The 21,105-nt window shown below is 31.9% G+C and overlaps 3 protein-coding genes across 4 annotated transcripts; 1 reads left to right on the plus strand and 2 right to left on the minus strand.

The window, feature by feature from the left end:
- Window positions 1–2,970: 2,970 nt before the first annotated feature.
- Window positions 2,971–5,863, minus strand: LOC110658159 (glycine-rich protein A3). The gene is made up of 3 exons (XM_021815656.2): window positions 5,726–5,863; window positions 4,067–4,430; window positions 2,971–3,399 (listed from the first exon to the last, which is right to left on the minus strand). Exons 2-3 carry the CDS (start codon window positions 4,404–4,406, stop codon window positions 3,173–3,175), a joined length of 567 nt encoding a protein of 188 aa, XP_021671348.2. The 5' UTR covers window positions 4,407–4,430; window positions 5,726–5,863; the 3' UTR covers window positions 2,971–3,172.
- A 4,007-nt stretch (window positions 5,864–9,870) lies between these two features.
- On the minus strand, window positions 9,871–11,965 carry LOC131179852 (protein TRI1-like). Its single transcript, XM_058146572.1, has 2 exons — window positions 11,615–11,965; window positions 9,871–10,214 (listed from the first exon to the last, which is right to left on the minus strand). The coding sequence occupies exons 1-2, from the start codon at window positions 11,891–11,893 to the stop codon at window positions 10,089–10,091; spliced, it is 405 nt and encodes a 134-aa protein (XP_058002555.1). The 5' UTR covers window positions 11,894–11,965; the 3' UTR covers window positions 9,871–10,088.
- Window positions 11,966–13,126: 1,161 nt separating this feature from the next.
- On the plus strand, window positions 13,127–20,784 carry LOC110652736 (RNA polymerase sigma factor sigB-like). Of its 2 annotated transcripts, none has more exons than XM_058146573.1 (7): window positions 13,127–13,455; window positions 15,174–15,355; window positions 15,865–16,473; window positions 16,931–17,161; window positions 19,742–19,882; window positions 19,999–20,199; window positions 20,302–20,784. In XM_058146573.1, exons 1-7 carry the CDS (start codon window positions 13,359–13,361, stop codon window positions 20,581–20,583), a joined length of 1,743 nt encoding a protein of 580 aa, XP_058002556.1. In that variant the 5' UTR covers window positions 13,127–13,358; the 3' UTR covers window positions 20,584–20,784. The 2 variants fall into 2 exon arrangements, with proteins under 2 accessions (XP_058002556.1, XP_058002557.1); XM_058146574.1 differs by having other exon boundaries at window positions 15,177–15,355.
- Window positions 20,785–21,105: the final 321 nt, after the last annotated feature.

A 21,105-nucleotide genomic window follows, 5' to 3' on the forward strand; every position in this document is an offset into this window, starting at 1 on the left:
AAATTAATTTAAAATAAAATTTAATATAATTATTTATAAAAAACTTTAAAATAATAAAATAATTTTTTTTATTTTTTTAATACCATTTAATATATATATATATATTATTTTATTTTAATTATTGGTCCGTTTAAAAATAATTTATATTTTTATATTATGTTAGAGATAATGTAAAATATTAAAATACTTATTTCTCATCATATATATAATAAATTTTTATAATATTAGCTCTCAAAAAAATTATAACTCTATCATAGTAATTTTTAATATATAATATCGTAAATAATGAATATAAACTATTTTTGAATTGATTTTTTTATATAATATTAGACTTTTTAAAAATAATTTTCTAATTTCACTCCTGAATATTATATATTTTTTTTTGACATTGAAAATGATAATTTAAATACAAATGAGAGTTAAACCTTGATGGATATTGGGATGTTAAAAACTAAATAGATATTTACAAAAACTTATATATACATAATTATAGAGTTTAATACTAAATTTTCGATCATTTTTTCTTTATTTGCAGATCTTTAGTTAAGATAATAAAAGTGAAATTCATATTAATGAAACAATTAATTTAATAAATGAATCGTCAATACGCATTGTTCAACAAAAACTCAAAATTTCCATGTGTGAAGAGACAACAGACAAAAGGGAAATGAAAAGGAAATGAAAATGAAATATAAGGAGGAGAATAAAACTTTGTGCAATGGAAAAGAGAATTAAGGATTAGGATTTCTTCAAAGTCTAAAGCCAAAAGCAACTTTGTACTCATAAATTTTAAAAGTTTAATTAAATAAATTAATTTTTTTTACACATTTTAATGCAATTCAAATTAATCAATTTAATAAATTAAATAAAAATTTTAAATTAGGATAATTCCATTTAAAATTATAACTTAAATCGAATAGTACTCGCATTAATACTACCTAATATTTATGTCTAAAATTCAAATAAAAAATATAAATTTTCTTGTAAATTAACGATATAAATTAATACACAATAATAAATGCAATATTTAGATAAAAGAGGGATTAACAACAAATAAAAAGTGTTTTATATTTAAATTTAGGAGTTTAGTGACAAGCATAATTTATGTGTCAATGTTAATTGTAGTTTGAATTTTTTAAACGGACTGTTGCAAACAAAGCCTTAATTTAAGGAACTCAAGAGGTAAAAAAAAAAAAAATGAAGAAAATGTGAGAGAAAAGATAGTGATTTGTGAAGGTCAACAATGGGAGCAAAAATCAAGGTGGAGAAATGGACAGGGTTGATTTGCATGTGCAGGGAGGAGTTGATGGGTCCCATTTTATTGAACCAATCTGCCCTTTAGAACATGGACATGGATATAATTTGAATTTGATAGTTGCTTGCTATTTGCTAAATGCTAACCCCATATATTAGAACAGCCTGTTGGAAAAGCCTGCATCACTGTTTCTTCCATTGATAACTTAAATTTATTAAATCCAATCCTATCCCATCAACCTCACACAAAAAGTAAGAGGCAAAAGACATAATTTAGATATGGACATGCCTATAGCTCTATCCATTACCAATTCTGCCAATGTTCACAAGTCACCCACATGGCATTTTGTTGGGGGGTTTTGAGTTTTTGCATTTGTTTGCTTACCTACTAAGCTAAAGAAATTTCTCAACTAGGATACAAACAAAACTTAAAACTAGAAAAATTTGATGTTGGGAAATTTCTAAGAAAATGAGACAAAGAGGCAGTGGTTATTGGTTGAATTAATAGTTTTTAAAATCAACCTCTCCCATAGTATTTGAATCAAATTGAGATTTGGATCAACTTGATTTGACTAAAAAAAATTTTGAGAAAAAAAATGAGGTGACTCATTTTGGACGTGCCAGATTATTTATTAATCTGAAACTAAAATCAATTAAAATTAAATTTATATTAATAAAAATTGAATCCAATTGTTTTGATTCCAATTCAATTAAATTAGACTCGATCGCAAGTCTAATTTCGAATCATCTTTTGAAAAAGCCTTAAACCAAATTGTATGATGCCAATTTAATGATAATTTTATTTTTGGTTTCAAGACGATTTTAATTTTAATACAATTCGAGACTGATGCAATCTAGTAGTTAATTTATTTTTTTTTCTTAAAAATATGATTTGAAACAAATTAGATCTCTAATTTCGATTCAATTTAATTTAAAAAGAGGAATCAATCCCATTCTAAGACGATTGCAATTTGATTCAAACTCATAAATCATTGATTGACTTCGATTTCAAATTCGACTAGGCTATATCTAGCTCAATTTTGATCTCAACCCAAAGTATGGCCAAGTCCAAATCAAACCCAATGCCTCATGGCAGAATTCTGATCCATTAGTCGTCACAAAAGGGTGCGATATTTTTTTTTTAATGGAAAAAGAAATATATTTTATTAATTACAAATAGAATACCGAAGTGAAGTATAATACATTATAATTTTTATATAAATGAAATTCACTATTTATATAAAAAAAAATTATAGTATTGTTAAAATATTTATATTAGCCAAGTAGCAGACTGCACTTTCCACTCCATGAACTACTAGGTTAACCAATTGTCACAAAAGTGTGTTATATGAAATTTTATATATTTGCCAATACGATGACAATTGACAAAAGCTAATGCTCAAAAAAAATTTAAATAAGGTAGAATAGCCAATTTGATATGACAAACCAATAAGAAATTGCTATATAAATAAAAATGAACCTACATAATCAAAACTAAACTTTTTATCTCTTTATTTCAAAAACAGCCTTTTTTTTTCAAATTGGCTCGTCAATATCCTACATATGATCACCATTTCACTATAAAGTTTTTCAGCTACCAGAGCCTAATCCAAGCACTAGCAAGTTGCAAAAGCATACTGCTACAGTCCCATATGAATTGCATTACTTCTATGGGGAAAAAAAAAAAATCTTTTTCCATGATGACCAACTCATTCATTTACACAAAATAAATAAAATAAAATAAAACAAAGCAGCAAACATGTAAGATATATGAAGTACATGACTGTAGTAATACCTAAACTGAACGTAAATTCGTTAGGAGAAAAACAGAAAGCAATCTCTGAAAAGCCAAATCAGTTATGGGAGAAAGCTGGTGCGTACATAATAAGAGGGGGAGTCAAATACATATAGGAAAGAATCACATCCATCTCTTGAAGGATTTGCCCTTGTGCTTTCCAAACATTCCGTGCTTTCCAAACTTCCCATGCTTAAATTTTCCATGCTTGAACTTCCCATGACCCATGCCATACCCATAATGTCCATGTCCATGTCCATGTGACAGTTGGTGAGCCCCATAAGCAACAGCAGCAGCAGCTGCACCCCCAGCTAACAGGGGCCCCATACCAGATCCATGAGATCCATGCCCTGTAATCATTACTAGTCAGGCAACAGCATAATGGATTTACGCCCGTTTTCAGTTGAGGTTGGGCGGCAAAGTAACATATTTAAGGATGTACATTTCTCAACACTAGCTCAAACAATAATGCCAATCAGACCGATAGACTAGCATAAATTGGGCAAAGGGCCAAAACAGCATATCATCATTAGTCCAGCATGCAAGCATGTGAAGCAGGGGGAGACTTTTTACTCGCAAGTCTGCCACTAGTAGTAGCATTTCAATTGTCGTCAAAATACAGTGCTCTCCATAATGAGATGATTTCTTATTAATGCAAATTTGATATAAAAGATAATCCTCTCTATTAGTGATCTTTGCATCAGAAAATTCTTGTCCAGCTAACTTCCAATTCTTAAGCATAAAGTTATTGAGCAGCTACAAATACACAACCCTGAGAGAGAAGTTAGCCAACTGGTAACTGTTCAGGTGTTCCTTATGTGCATTAATCAAATTGCCAATAACAGAAACACATCAACCAAAAGTTGCATAGATATTGTGGTGCAAGAACTTACTATTAAGGCGGACCATATTCACCAAAAGAACACAAGTGAAATAGGACCATAAAGTCCTCCACTGGAAGAAATGACTACCAATACCAAACACATATCACTACCATAGAAATCACATTAAATATACCTGAATGATGTGGGGCTGATGGGCCAGGATAACTAGCTGGAGGGTAACCACCTGAAGGAGGATAACCTGCAGGTGGGTATCCCCCTGGGGGAGGATAACCTGCTGGCGGATATCCACCAGAAGGAGGATATCCACCAGGAGGAGGATATCCACCAGGTGGATAGCCCTGTTGGGGATATGGTTGAGGAGGATAGCCCTGTTGGGGATATGGTTGAGGAGGATAACCATGTGAAGGATATGATCCATGAGGGGGGTAGTGACCAGCAGCAAATCCAGCAAGTTGTGAAAGCAACCCTTTATCAGTAGAATCATTTTCATGCTTGTCTTTCCCACCTCCCATCTTTCTTCAACTTAAGTTTTAATGCTACAGAAATAGAAAACTACAAGCTGTTAGAAGGAACTTTAACGAAAAGAATAGTATCATAATGCATAGAGAAAAAAAAACCACAAAAGGGAAGAAAAGGAGAGTTTTTTCCACATAAATGCTGAATGTCCTAAGTTACCATTCTGTGTTTTAATAGAAAGATGTAGGTTGTAAAAGTTAGTGAAGGTCACAATTCTGTCCCTTGTGGCAATTTCTAGAGACAGAAGAGAAACTATTGACGGGTCATGAGTGAATCTCTTACTCTTAGCTATCACTTCCATTAAAATTAGTGCATTAAAGATCATAATTTACAAAATAATTCCAGGTCAGACTTTTTCTATAACAAGAGCCTAAAGTTTTTGGCAGTATTAAGAAAACAGATACCCTGAAGGAACTCATAAGAGAAGCAATATATCTAATATCGAAAAAACACAACATCCAAGGAGCTAAACACACTTGTTCATAACGTGCAAAAAATTTAAGAGGTTTACTTGTTTGTACACTTGGATATGCTACAAACAAGGTGAATTGTGAAGAACAGAAATTAGCAAAAGTAACCCTCTAACATAATTGCTATATAGTGGTATATTTTAATTGATCATACGCAAAACCCACAAGATCTACTGCATGAATAACGATAAGAACTTGCCCTAGACAGTAATATTTATAGTGTGATAAGATGAGCTTTCCTCACCAAAAATCTTGTTTATGCTACATATTTGAAGCTTCTAAAAGGTCATATCTTTGCTTCCAAAGAAAATCAAAGCTCAGAAGATAAAAGAGATCAAACAAAAGAACAGGGAAAAAAAACCCAAACACACACAGAAAGCAACATCTTATAACTTTGCTACACCATGACAATTTCATACTTTTTGCAAGTAATCACATATATAACCTGAATAAAATACAATTAAAACTTATATAATTAATATGAGGGATAATATTTAACAGATAAGGCCCTCAGCACCTGATCATAACAAACAACATAATCATCCAATTCAAGAGCCAGTTACATCCAACGATACACAGGATAACACACCACATAATCACTATAAAATTTGGATCAACCCTAAAAGAAAATTCCACTAAAAAATTATCCACAAAACCAACATTAGAAAAAAACAGAAAAAAAAAAAGAAAGGAAAACACAACAAACAAGTCAATTGCTAAGTAATCTTGCAAGAACGAATCTAATGATACTATTAAACCACAAGAAGAAAACAACAGTGATTCACAAAAAAGATTAGAAACAAAAGAAATCTGATTAGACAGAAGGAGAATGAAAGATTGCATACCAAATTTCAATTTTGGTTTGAGATTGAAAGATGATGCCTTTCCTTCTTTCGCGTGTTATGTGAGGTCCACGAATTACTTTTCTCTGCGGTGGGCACTAGCTTCGTATTATATACTGCAGCTGCGCAAGAGATTTAATAGGGAGTTTCTGTTTCTCCGTAAGTTGTGTGCGCATTTTTACGCGTTGCTTAAACGCGTGTGATTTGGATAGATACGTACCCAATCATAACTCAGAAGACAACATCCGCCTTTTGTTTAATATATTTTAATTTTAAAAATTCTTTTAAAAATATTATCTCTTCCGTCCTAAAAGATAAACTCGAGTCTGTTTGGTTTAATGATTAATATAGTCGTTGACGTTCGTTAATAATAGATGAAAATTAATTTATATTAAATATTTAATAAAATTATGTTTAATTATTATTATATATAAAATAATTATTAATAATAATATATATTATATAATTTATTATATTATTAAATTAAATATATAATTATTAATTTAATATATTATATGATTTATTATATTATTAAATTAAATATATAATAATTATTATTAATAAAAAAATTATAATTAATTTTAAGTTTTTAAATAAAAAATAATAAATTTTTATAATAAATAAATATTTTATATTATTAATAAAAAGATATTTTCAATGTTAAAATTATAAATAAAAAAAATAAAAATATTAATAATATTAATTTTCAAGTTAAATAAAAAATAATAATATAATATAAATAAAAAATAAAATAAAATCAGTCATAAGCTAATAAGAAACAATTTTAAAAATAGAATATAAACTGCAATTAGAATTATATCAATTACTCATCAGCCATTAAATCTATTTTTTTAAATTAACTAAATACTCTATTTCATTTATTTAGTGTCTATTAGTTATCAATTACACCCAATAAATAAATCAAACACTTTCTTAGTTACATTTTTACATAATTTTTAAAAATATAATTAATTCAATTAGAGTAATAATTTTTTTAATATATAATCTACCCATATTATTTTATTAAAAATAAAATAATTCATATTATTAAATTATTTTTAAAATTAATAAATTTACTCAAAATTAAAATTAAACTAAAATTAAATCAAGATCAAAACCAAATTAAAATTGAACCATACAATAATTTCAATACTTTTTAAATTTTATTGTTTACCTAATTTAGTTGCGCCTGTAAAGAGTTTGAACTTATATAAGAATAAGATCATCAATCCTTAAATTAAATATTTATATATAGATTCATGCACTCTATAGATACTTTAATTAATTTTGCACCACGTATAGATACAGATATTTAATTTAATGATTATTAAATCCGTTCTCACCTTAAATAGATTTACTTTTATGAAAAAATTATAAATAATCTCCATGCTGAAATATGGTTTTGTTTTTCTTCAAAGAGTGGCCTTAAATCAATATTCTTGAGAGGAGGTAATATCTTATATTTTTAAATTTTCAATGGAATTGGAATACATATTCTTTGTATAATTTATTCATTAGAAAAATAAGTAATTGAATTTGTAATTTCCCCATGATGGCTCAAATTGGTAGAACTGTTCAACCAACTTTCCTGGTTCTTTCTACAGATGGAGTGTTAGAATTTTTATATGATATATTGAATGAGTCTAAATGCTGTTAAAACTGTCATATCTAATAGAAACATTCCAACAACTAAACCATGAAATGTGACCTAAACGGTGATTCTTTTAATCTTCTTATTTACTTTTCTTTAGGGCTGAGCTGAAGGTTCTGGGAAAATGATGTAACGCCAATATTGGCACCCATTTCAGGTATGAAAGAGCTAAAAGGCAGGCCAGTTCTTAATGTTCAAATTGCTTCATAATGCATATAAATTCTAAATGCACATTAAATGAAATTAAATGGATGAAAAACAATCCACAATTTCAATGGTCTTTGGTTATCTGGTGGAATCTCTTTCATTCCATAAACTCATTGGGGTTAATGCATTTAGTAAAAATGGAAGCTCCTTCCTTATCATCCAGGCTCAACCCTGATGAGATAATAGTACTAAAAAATTATTTATTCTGAATGCATCAGGTTGATATGAGAGGAGACTTTTCAAGGGCTCAATCTTTATTATCTCATCATGTATTTTTTCCCCATTATTACTTGCTAGGATACTAACTGTTTGAGCCTAGAATCTAGAACTAAAGACATCATGTTGAATCCTATTGAATAATCCAGTGCAACAGTATCACTTACCAAAATTGAAATAAACATCAAGGGTCGAGGGTACTCGAGAACCAGTTGCCAGAAGGAAACTGCAACCTTTGCAAAGAGGAGACGTCTGCAGTACAATCAACTTAACCATTACTAAAACAGCCAATAAAATGTTATATTTTATTTCATTTGCGAAATAGAAAATTTGTTTCAAGGCCTTACATGCTACCAAGAGCCAGTTCTTTTACCCAGAGTTCATCACGCTCGACCAGCTGCACCAGGCAGGAAGTATTACAATACAATAAACAATGAAGTCATGATTTGAAGTTAAAGAGAACCAAGTAAATATACATTCACTTAATCAGAAGAATTCAGAATTGTATTAGAATTAACCAAGGAGTTCATACCATACTTTCTGCCAGATTTCAAGTCCCAAATAATTTACTGAATCTGGATTCTTTTTGGCAAGCCATATGAGAAACCTGTCACTCCCTGAGAATTTAACAAATTAGTTTGGTAGATAAATACTTAGAGAAGATTCAATTTCATTTCTTGTCTCTACAAATATTAATAGCAGCAACTGAAACCAGAAACTTAATTAAAAAGGTGATAAATTTACACTAACAAATTATGGAAGTCAAAATTAACAATACAAGAAAGTGTTAGCACAAATCTCAGCTACTGTAATAATTGTCTGCATAATTTTCTTTTGCCTCAGCAAATAATGCAGGAACAAAATCAAGTAGTAATAAAATTTTCAGTGCTGCTAGCTACAAATAAATGAAGTTTTGCAGGTTGACGCAGTATCCAATTACCTTTCCTATCTTTGTGGCATATTCTGAAGAATAATCCAAAGACCCTAGGCCTTGATCCTATCTGATTTTCGATTTCTTCCCTTTAAATTTTCAAAGCTCTTAATTTTCATATTTAAAAGGCAGAAGCATGCTATCCCCTTATTACCTTATAAATGCCAACTCGGTCAAAATGGAGAAGCAAGCTTCAAAAAGAGGAGAGGGGAATTTCTTCTTTGTTTTTGGGAGCAAGAATGCTGTATGTGGATTAAGATTTATTGCGCCCTATGCTTGTGGAAACAAGCAAGCAAAGCATCTTCATACCAGTTCGTATGAAACTGAGAGTTACAATAATAATTGAGCATCAGTAGCAAAATATAAAGCATAAGGTGAAAAAGCTACCACTTCCAATATCCACCACGAGGGGCAATATTGGATACCTGAAAAGCAAAGCTTCTTTATCTAAACGCTGGAACAACTAAAATCAGGGCATGCTTTTGCTATGACTTTAATCATAATTAAACAAACAAACCATATTTCAATAAATTAAAAAATTGAAACAATTTATTTCAGCTACTTAAGCTGTTGCCCCTCTATCCCCACCTCCCACCCCCTTGGTTACATCAATGTAATTCTTCCTTCGATTCTCCATTTAGGACATCGATTCATCTACATTGAAAACCAGTTGGAGAAAGTCGTCTTTCTCGTGATGAGCTCTGGTAATTTTAACCTCTTCCCAATCTCAACCTTCTAAATGGGAATCTTCTTCCATCTCAACTAAAATGATGCTTTTCAAAAGGCACTTTTTTAACCTCCCATCCACTACAAAATCGAGAGAAAAATAAATGTTAATGTTATAGGCCGGAGACAAGGATAAACAACATTCCATTTTTGATTGGAAAGCCAACTTTTATAATTGTCTCACAGTTCAACTTTTATAATTGTCCCCAGAACTGTGAGGTCTTGAATTTGAGCTCCGGTCAAAGTCGTGTGTGTATATATATATAGGGCTACCACAAAAAATTTTCCATGCATTACCTCAACAGGGTCAATGCCTCCATCAGGAAAACACATGCATTATTTGTGGAGGAAGGTTCAGTACCCATTTACCTAATCAGATTATCTACTCATATAATGAAAAATCATAAGAAACTGATATTAGAAAACAGGTCAAATTATGAACCCTTTTTTCCTAGCCAATTTTTACATAATGTCCAGCTAAATGCTTGTTCAGTAGCAATACAATTCATAAACGCTTGGCTCTCATGCAAAAGGAAAATATCAGTATAATAGCACATAAAAGGATTCAAGATCAGTAGTTAAGAACTTTGCTCCATGAAGAGTTCAGCCACAAATCCAACACCAAATAATGAAAGTTAACCGGTCTTCACAAAATGACATGATAGCAACTTCCCTATCTCCAGGAATCCAACTTTTTCTTTTCCATCAAATATGGTCTTCAGCTTCTCATCACAAAAGATCTCCTTCTTATCTGCGGGGTTCTGCAGGTAAAAGCACCCACATATTTTAATACATGGTATCACAATACATCAATATTTATTGATCAAAATGTCCCAGTCTAGTTACTCCACAAATTTGATAATTAAAAGCCATATGGAACATCCATGCATTCAACTGAACAGTGAGAACAATTTAAATTTGTTAAAACAAATCAATGCATATGCCTCCTTAGTTCATGTCCATGTAGAAAATTCAATCATGCAACACATAAAGCTATACTTACAACAGCCCATCCATGGAAGTGAACAATACCTATTGTACAAGTTAAAGGGTTCTATTACAAGAAACTCGATAATGTCCATTTTGGCAAAAAACCAATTCAAGTTCCTGATGCTAATAAGAGATTTAGATTGGAAGACCTTAAACACCATTGGTCCAATTCTTACCCACAATTTTGAAAATTTCCCACCTCTAGCTTTTCACAAAGCATGAGAAATCTAAATTTACAATGGTTGAACATCATAAACAAAATCCAAACATCATATTGATTTTAGTTTTTTTTTTATCAGTTTTGTCCAATTACTTGTACTATTAATAGAAAATTTTGAAGTTTTATGCTCCGTTTGCTTCTCGGAAAATGTTTTCCTGAAAAATATTTTTTTGCATATTCTGGTGTTTGGGCATCAAAAAATTTGATCAAAGAAAAATTTTGTCCTGATCAAAAAATGACTTCTATTTTTAAAAGGGGAAGCTATTTTTTATTATTTAAATTTTGATAATTTTATTAAGATGTGATCACACTTGTGTGTGTGTGTATATATATATATATATATATATATATATATATATATATATATATATAAAATAAATAAATATAGTTATTTGAACATTAAATTTGTAACTGTACAAGTATCACCAAATATTGAAACTTTGGCATTTGTAATAATTGAAGCCCCACTTGGCATTTAGGTTCATGGTCAAAAAAGCTTTTTTCAGAAAAAAGCACCATTTTAGCCATTGAAAAAAAACAGTTTAAGAAAAGCTTTTTTTTTATTTTTTTTGATATATAAAAGTTCTAAAATTTAATTTTAAATTATTTTTTAATATTTTCTAATTAATATATTTAATAATATATTTTTCTCATACACCCATGCCAAACAGGCCATAAGAAAAAATCATGAAAAAGAATTTTTAGCTTCAGAAAATTGGGTTTAACAACTATTAAAACTAAAACAATAAAAAAAAATCCAAAATGAGCACATGAACATCATATGAAACTTGATCTAGGGTTTACGGATGGTAAGAAAAGACGAAAAAAATAAAGCTAGGGTCTAACGAGCACATTGGTATACATAAATGCTAAAACCCTAATGGGTACAATCACAAAAAATACAAGGTTTAACAAAAAAAAAAAGGGAGAGAATGAAAGTAAGTGAAAGACCTGCAACTTTTGATCCTTGATATAAACCCATATCTTCTTGACGGCATCCGTACGAGAGGATTCAGGAACCCCCAGAAAATCGCTAAGAGCAGGGGAGATTGGGGTGGCCTTAAGTATCCCAGTACGCTTAAGAGGATCTACCGGTTTTGACTTCTGTTTTTCTGCTGTCTTGGTGGCTCTTGGTTTCGACGCAGCAGTTGTTGTTGTGGAGGCAGCGGACTTCGTTGGGGCTAACAGGGCTCTGCAACCCTTGAAAACCCTAGATGCTGCTAACGACATTGTGGGTTTTGCTTTGCTTTGCTTTCCTTTGAGAAATGAATGAGTTGAACTGTTAGTGAAGACGGTCGACAGGGCGAACTTATATGGGAAGGGTTTGGCTTGGGGTTCAGTGTCTCATTTACCGAATTAAAATTAATAATATTTAATTATTTTTGCCCTAAAAATATATTATAATATGGCAATTTTAAGAATTCTTGCTTTTTTTAAATTTCTCCTTATCTAAATTTTTATATATTGAATATATTAATTTTCATCATTTTCAAAAATTATTTTTTTTAATAAAAAAATATTTTTCATTAATTTATTTTTTAAATATTTTAAACATTAAAAAAATATAAAAATTATTTTCTGCAAATTTTATTTTACAATTTAAAAAAAATATTTTATTATATAAAATTTATTTATTAAATTAAGTTTAATTATGGCTGAAATATTAGTTTCTAAAAGGGAGAAATTAAATATTTTTTATCATATGTGTGATATTTAGAGGCTTTGTTCCTTCTCCTTGCTTCATATTAAATTCAAATAAGTTTTAGAAAAATCGTATTTGTATTTATAATTTTTAAAATAAATTGTTTTTAAATTTTTGTTTATTTATCATATTTTAAATGAAATAATGTTTTAACTTTTTCCCTTTTAATTAAAAATTTTATAATATATATATATATATATATATTAATTAAAGTAAAAATTCGGGATAAATATATTATATTTTAACATAAAAACTAAAGCATAGTAAACTTTTTAAAATTTAGAGATGATTTTATGTGTTTTACAAAATTTTGGCTGCAATATAAATTCTTTTCTCGGTATTAAAGAATTTTTTTTTATAAATTTTCTTATTTTTGTATTATATCACAAGCATTTAAAAAAATTAGATGAAATGTTAATTAAAAAATAAAAAATAATTAATAAAATATTAAATATCAACAATAATGAAATTAAAAAATAAAAATATTTATAATAACATAATTTATGGCCGAGTTAATAATTTATTTTAACGGATATTAAGATATTGTTATGATTAAAATTAAAAAATAATAAAATAATTATTAAAAAATTCAATTTAACCATATTTTTAACTTTTTATTTAATTTAATTTAAAAATTTCAAGTTAAATTTTGCTCATATTTTCTAAAATAAATAATCGTTTTAACAATTAAAGGGAATTTTTTTTTTTCCTACATATTTTGCTTGGGGAAATATAAAAGAGACTAGTTGTCTCCTTCTCATCCGCAGGCAGGCAGGCCTCGCTCCCCTTATCCGTTTATATCACCACAATACCAGCGATTAGCATAGCACCTCTCTCTTTCTTTTTATCTATCTATCTCTTTGAAGTCTTTGAAGCTTTGAACTTTCAGTGTCTTCCATAACTGATATGGCCCTTTTATGGATTTTAGAGTTTATAGAGTGATTTGAATGAAAAAGAAACGAATAGTTAGTTCATTAGCACAAGAAGTGGAGTATGTCTTGTCTTCTGCCGCAGTTTAAGTGCCAACCAGACACTCTCTCTATACATTTCAAAACTCACTACATTCAAAGTTCCAACTTTAGCCAATCTCGTGAGTTGCTCCCTCTCTCTCAATTTTCCATTATTACATTACTAATGTCTTTAATTCAACCTGAGCTAAAATGGGCGTGTATTGGTTTTGTGATTTTTTTTCTTTTCTTGGTTGATATTCAATCACAAATGCCTTTGTTTGAACCTCAATTGAACTGGGTGTGCTTCGTGGTTTTTTTTTTTTCGTTTTTTTTACTTCCAATCTCAAATGTGAAATGCCTTTGTTTCAACCAAAACTAAAATGGGTTGTTTTGGTTTTGCATATCTTGAATGCAGTTAACTCATAGACGTCGTCCTTTCAATGAGAAATAGAATACTTGTGTCCTTGTGTTTATGGGTTGATATCCAATCGCAAATGCTTTGCTTCATCCGAACTAAAGTGGTGTACTTTGGTTGGTGTTTTTGGATGCTATTCATTTCCAGAATTCCTCATTTCAACAAGAATCGAGATCGATAAATTTTGATTATGTGTATTATCTGAATGGCACTCTCTCGCATGCCTTTGTTTGAACCAGCTCTGAAATGGGTGTCTAGTATTGTGAGAGTTATTTGAGTTCTGCGGATCCTTCACTATTCTCATCGTTATTCAACTGATCTCCGTGTGTGTATGTGTGTAATTTATTTAAATTATGCCTGATGCAAGAGGGAGTTCTCTCATATTCTGTTATTCTCTTCTAAACTGCATAATGAGGCACTGTGGCTTGTAAAAAGTTGTAAATAATGGTATGTGACTTGTTAAAATTTATAGTTGATAGTAGTATATTGGGAGCATTATTATTCATTGAGTTTACTGTACTTCACTAGACAACTCAAAATTCAGTTTTTTCAACTACATCAAACTATCTTTCTAGTTGTTGAAGAGTTTATCGGCACTCAATTGTGGTATTAGTTGTTGCTTCATTCAACAGATGTATGGTTAACAATAGGGCAGGCATATGCTTGGACATTGGTGTGTGTAGATTGTCAAGGATATGTGTGAGCAGCACTTTTTACTCTCCATGAGCCAGTTTTACTATTCTAGTATTCTTCTAGTAAAAATCACACTAATTCTTAAATCAGGGATGGGCTAGCAGCCACTGGAATAGCAAATAGGCAACTTTATTGGCACTTCTTTTGTGAAACCACCAGATATTGTCTCATTTCTATTGCAAGTGTCACAAAATTCAAATCATCTGGACTTCCCTTCTTTTCTCAAAATGTGCTCCTTCATAATGGTTGCATCTTTCTCCAATTGGGAAACCTCTTGTTTTGGGCTGAAATCAGTTGATTCATGCAATTGACCACTTTTTATGAAGGTTAACCAAATTTATCAGGTTATGAAGAATGGTAAAAATTGGATTAAATCATTCACGATAGTTAAACATTTGTCTATAAGTTCTTAGAAAGAAATAACCTGCTTACTGGTTAATTTCCATTCTAGCTTTTTGCAAGTATTGTTTGCATGCAGGTGGTATCAATAAATGATAGTGGTTAAGGCACCTAAGCGCTTCCTTGGCATCCACATCCCTGCTTATAGTTTGGTTATTATATTTATGTGGAAGATTAATATCAAGATCTGCTTTTAAGCTGCATAAAATTTTGAAATATCTGCATTGAAAGCATAATTATTGAATGGAGTTCAGTTACTACTGAGGCTTTACTGGTTGTGATGTTGTTTAGGATGTAGAGTCATACATCTTTTGAGCATTTTCTTTACTGTGATTGCTTTGTTCAAATCAGCAGCAAGGAATAGAGAGTCAATCTGTTTCCGAGCACAATGCATTTTATCCACCACATCACGAACATCCAGTGCGGTGCTTGATCTGGAGAAGCTGAGATTACCTTCTTTTGAATCGCATTCAGATTCAGTTGCTGCAAACTGTCCATGGACATATGTAGGGGCAATTGGTCCTCCCAAAGAGGTGAGACTTGTTGATATTAGCATAAGTACAGGCTAAATCTTGTAGAGGAAAAATGGGAACATTTGTTGGTCCTGTTCATCATTTACTCTTCTGCCATAAACCTACGTTAGTCATATGTGCAGCATGCTTCTAAACAATGTCTTTTTTGTTTACCATTGCATAAAGTTTTCATTTTCATTAAGTAAAGGGATCTTCAATCATTTTGCCTTAATATTTGTATTCAAATTGAAGCACATGATCATCTGATAGCAGTGAGATGCTTATATCCTCCCATTCTTTTGTTGCATGCTGATAGTCAGATTCTCAAATTGTGCTTATTTTTATATTGTTCTTTCCAAAGCTGTTGATGATCTCCTTTTCTGGTTTATCTCGTAGAAAATCTCCTTGAAAGGTTTTGGAACTATATGTTAATTTCTAGATATTTGCTGTGGGCATTGTATTTCCGATGAAGTCTAATTGATGTGTATGACAAGGTTGTTATCATTTATTGTTTTTGTATATGTGTGCAGGCAACCTTTGGATCGACTCTAGCTACAGAAACACTTATTACAAGTGATGAGGCTGTAATTGCTGCAGCTGCTGCTGAAGCAGTTGCTCTTGCAAGAGCTGCTGTCAAGTGTGCAAAGGATGCAGCCCTTCTGGTTAAAAGTTTCCCTTGTGCAGAAACTGAAAGTAAACTTGCAACTCTTCCATCCACAGCTGATGCCTTTTCACCTAGATGGCCTCAGTTTACAGAAACAGAACGAGCTTGTATTCTAGGAGATTCTGTGGCAGCTGAAACTGGACAAAGAGAAGAATATTCCATGCAATATCCCATCAAAGAATCCGATGATTTAGAGCCAACTCATGAAGAGATTGAACTTCTGCAGAAACAACTTTCAGAGGGTATTGCTGTGAGATCAAGGCGCCAAACAGAAAGAAAAGCGAGACGAGCAAGAGCAGCTCAAAAGGCTGCAGCAAATGTCATGTCTGTGAAGTCTGGTTCTACCAGCAAGAAAAAGCGCTCTTCTTTGCAAGATGTGGACTACTCTGATCCATTGCGTTACTTGAGAGGAACGACAAGCACTTCCAGGCTTCTAACTGCTTCTGAAGAATTGGAATTGTCTGAAGGAATACAGGTGTGACTATAAAGCTTGTGATATGCATCATAAAATCATCCCTACAATTGGTTTGCTTCCAATGGTTTTAAAGACCATGTTACACGTAGCTTTGAGTAGCTGATATTAGCTAAAGGTACAAGAATTTTTCATTGAGAGGAGATCACAAGTGCTAGATGTGCAACAGGGAGGATATTGATTGCTTAAATGCTTCTTTAGACCATCAGCAAATTAAAGATATTGTGCATGTTAAAAACATATGACTAGAAATATGTCATGCCATCATCCAGAGGATAAGGTTTCTAGAATAGGACTACTTTATTCTTCTAATTCTTTTTTCTCCCTCTTCTGGAAGGCTTCATAATTTTCACTTTTATTTAAAAGTTTTGTATCAGGTTTTCTATTTTTTTTTTTTTTTCAAATTTCTATTCAATTTTCCCAGATTTCTAATATCTTCTCATTTCATAATGTAATTCAGGACCTACTGAAACTTGAAGGGCTCCAGGAGGAGCTTGCAGAGCGGTGTGGAGGTGAGCCCACCTTTGCACAGTGGGCTGCTGCTGCAGGAGTAGATCAGAAAACATTAAGGAAGCGCTTAAACCATGGTATATTTTGCAAAGACAAAATGATTAAATCCAACATACGGCTTGTTATTTCAATTGCAAAAAATTATCAGGGAGCTGGGATGAATCTCCAAGATCTTGTTCAGGTATGTACTATGTACTGCTTTGTTTGCAGCCAAGCAAGTTGACATGATTTTTCAAAATTAAATTTATGAGGAAAGGGAGAGAAAGAATAGAAAAAACTTTTATTAAATCTGTTTGCAACCGATTTAGTGAGGAGGTTTTGGATTTGGCAACCGAAATGAGGAGGGAAAAAACATTCTGGATTTTGCTATGGCATACGACCTAAGCAAATACCTATTTTATAAAAAGAGAGTCACATTTAGTGACTTTCAAAAGTTGGCAATATAGAAGCCAAATTGACTTCCTCTTAACCAAGAAGACAAATAGAGTTCTATGCAAGGATTGTAAGGTCATTCCGGGAGAGGCTTTTACAAGTCAACATCGGTTAGTGGTCTTGGATGTCAAGTTTAGGAACAATTCAAGTAAGGTTAGAAGAAATAGTATAGCTTGAACAAAGTGATGGGAGTTCAAAGGAGTAAAGCAAGTGCAATTCAAAAATAAGCTTCTTGAGTTTGAAGCATAGAAGCTGGATATGGAGGCCAATGATATGTGGATACAGATGACATCAAAGATTAGAGAAGTAGCTAGAAAAGTACTTGAAGAGTCTAGAGGACATGGACCACTCTCAAAAGAGAGATGGTGGTAGAATGAGGAAGTACAAAAGGCAGTGAAGAGAAAGAGAAAATGGTATAAGAAATTATCTAAGTGTGATGATAATGAGGCATATGAATAGTACAAGATAGCAAAGAAAAGAGTAAAAAAGGCAGTTAGTCAAGTAAGAGCGCAGACCTTTGAAAAGTTATATAAGAAACTTGGAACTAAAGAAGGGGAGAAAGATATTTATAGATTAGCAAGGACGAGAGAAAAGAAATGTCAAGATCTTAATCAAGTTAGATGCATTAAGGATAAAGAAGGAAAAGTGTTGATGAAAGATGAGGACATTAAAGAAAGATGGAGAAATTATTTTGATGATCTCTTTAATAATAGTCAAAATAGTAATAGCGTAAATATAGATTATAGAGCAATAGAAAAGAATGTGAATTATACTAGAAGGATTAGATCTTTAGAAGTAAAGATGCACTTAAGAGAATGAAAGTGGGTAAAGCCTGTGGACCCGTTGGAATACCAACTGAAGTGTGGAAGTGTTTGGGAGATATGGGAGTGGCATGGTTAACTAAATTGTTTAATAAGATTCTAAATTCAAAGAAAATATTTGATAAATGGAGGATGAGTATTTTAGTACATATTTTTAAAAATAAGGGAGACATACAGAGTTGCTCAAATTATAGGGGAATTAAACTCATGAGCCATACTATGAAGTTATGAGAAAGAGTTTTGGAACATCGACTACGTCATGATACTTCTATCTCTCCCAATCAATTTGGCTTCATGCCTGGTCGTTCAACTATGGAAGTGATCTTTCTCATTAGAAGGTTGATGGAGAAATATAGAGATGCGAGGAAAGATTTAAACATGGTTTTTATCGATTTGAAGAAGGTTTATGATAGTGTTTTAAGAGATGTCTTATGGAGAGTGTTAGAACAAAATGAGGTATCTATTAGGTATATACAAGTGTTGAAAGACATGTATGACGGAACAACTACTATTGTGCGCACAGTGGGAGGGGACACAAGAGATTTTTCTATCTTAGGTAGATTATACCAAGGTTTAGCCGTAAGCCTTATCTTTTACATTAGTTTTAGATGAATTAACGAAACATATACAAGAGAGTATCCCTTGGTGCATGATGTTTACGGATGATATAGTTTTGATAGATGAGACGCAAGAAGGAGTTAATAGAAAGCTAGAGCTTTGGAGAAGTATTCTAGAGTCAAGGGGCTTTAAGTTAAGTAGAACGGAGACAGAATACATGCATTGCAAGTTCAGTGAAGGCCAAACTGGTGATGGGGAAGAAGTTAGTTTGGATGGAGTGATACTGTCTTAAAGTAATCACTTTAAATATCTCGGCTCAGTTCTTCAAGTAGACGGGGGATGTGAGGAGGATATTAGTCATAGGATTCAAGCAGGATGGTTGAAGTGGAGACGTGCCACTGGAGTTTTATGTAATCGCAAGATTCCCAATAAGTGGAAAGAAAAATTTTACCGTACAGCCATACGACTGGGCATATTATATGATAGTGAGTGTTGGGCACTGAAATAGTCGTATGTGTCTAAGATAAGAGTTGCGGAGATGAGAATGTTAAGGTGGATAAGTGGTCATATTAGACCAGATAAAGTGCGTAATGAGAGTATTAGAGAAAAAGTAGGAGTGGTACCAATTGAGGATAAGTTGAAAAAAGGGAGATTGAGGTGGTTTAGTCATGTGAAGTGTAGGCATACGGAGGCTCCAGTTAGACAAGTAGAACACATTAGGGTAGAGGATAGAAAGAAAAGAAGGGGTAGACCTAACTGACTTGGATAAGAGTAGTACAACATGACCTAAAAGTATTACACATTTCCGAGGATTTAACCCAAAATCGTTTAGAGTTGAGAAACAGAATCCATATAGCCGAGCTCAAATTTTTGGGATAAAGGCTTAGTTGAGTTGAGTTGAGTTGTTTGCTTTAATATTTTGGCATCTGAAATTTAATTTTGACTCACAGGAAGGATGCCGGGGTCTTGTAAAAGGTGCAGAGAAGTTTGATGCTTCAAAAGGTTTCAAATTCTCAACCTATGCTCATTGGTGGATTAAACAGGCAGTCCGCAAGTCTCTCTCTGATCAATCAAGGACAATACGCTTACCGGTAATTTCTTTAATATCCTGTTGTTTTTCATCTGGCTAAACTAAATTGTCTTCTGCCAGTACCATCTAAATGCATCATGTTTGAGCCTTTTTGTTTGCAATGTTTTGGATTTATAGTTTCACATGGTGGAAGCAACTTACAGAGTGAAGGAGGCTAGAAAGCAATTATACAGTGAAAATGGAAGACATCCTGATGATGAAGAAGTTGCCGAGGCAGCTGGGCTTTCAATGAAAAGGCTTAGTGCTGTACTACTCACTCCAAAAGCTCCAAGGTCCCTTGACCAGAAGATTGGGATTAACATGGATCTCAAACCTTCGGTCAGTCTTATTCCCTTTTATTATGCATTTTTCGTGTCAGAAACTTAATTGCATCTTCGACTATAATAGTTTTGCTTAACAGTTTGTTCATCTTATTTCCAGGAAGTAATTGCTGATCCCGATGCAGAAACAGCGGAAGATCAACTAATGAAGCAATTTATGAAGAAGGACTTGGAGAAGGTGCTGGACAGTCTCAATCCAAGAGAGAATCAGGTCATCCAATGGAGATTTGGATTGGAGGATGGGAGGATGAAAACATTGCAAGAGATTGGAGAGATGTTGGGTGTGAGCAGAGAGAGAATTCGGCAAATTGAGTCGAGTGCATTTCGAAAACTAACGAATAAGAAGAGGGTCAAACAATTGATGCAGTATTTAGTTTCATAAGCTAAGTTATCTGGGAACTATATTGCTGAAGATCCAGCTACCTATGCCTGAGGCTGTTATGTTTCATCTGTATTTATTTCTTCATTTTTCTTTTTCCAGCAATTGAAGTGTCTATTCTGTATTCTTCTTCAGAATTTTAGAGAAGAATAGTTGTGCATAGGAACAAAATTTTTGAATTAAGCATTTTTCCCATTTTCTCAAGTACCAAAGCAATTGAATTGAGCATTGTCAAGGATTAACTTCAGTTAGTTTCTGAAAGTAGCAGTCTTCCAAAATCCCTCCACTTCCATTTTTCGAATCACATGCATTAAACACAAGCTGTACTTGAATTTTACACTTTCAAAGTCTCTCTTAGTTTGAAATTTTTATCAATCAATTTCAGTAATCAATTTCAGTATTGCTGTGTTAAAATTTGTTAAATTTATTAATTTTTTATAAAATAAAAAAAGAACAGTGTAATCTTTTTAATAAAAATAGGAGTAAAGGAAAAAAAAATATTGATTAATGAAATATTAAGATTTA

Source organism: Hevea brasiliensis, chromosome 5, assembly GCF_030052815.1.
Source record: "Hevea brasiliensis isolate MT/VB/25A 57/8 chromosome 5, ASM3005281v1, whole genome shotgun sequence".
Classification (NCBI taxonomy): Eukaryota; Viridiplantae; Streptophyta; class Magnoliopsida; order Malpighiales; family Euphorbiaceae; genus Hevea; species Hevea brasiliensis.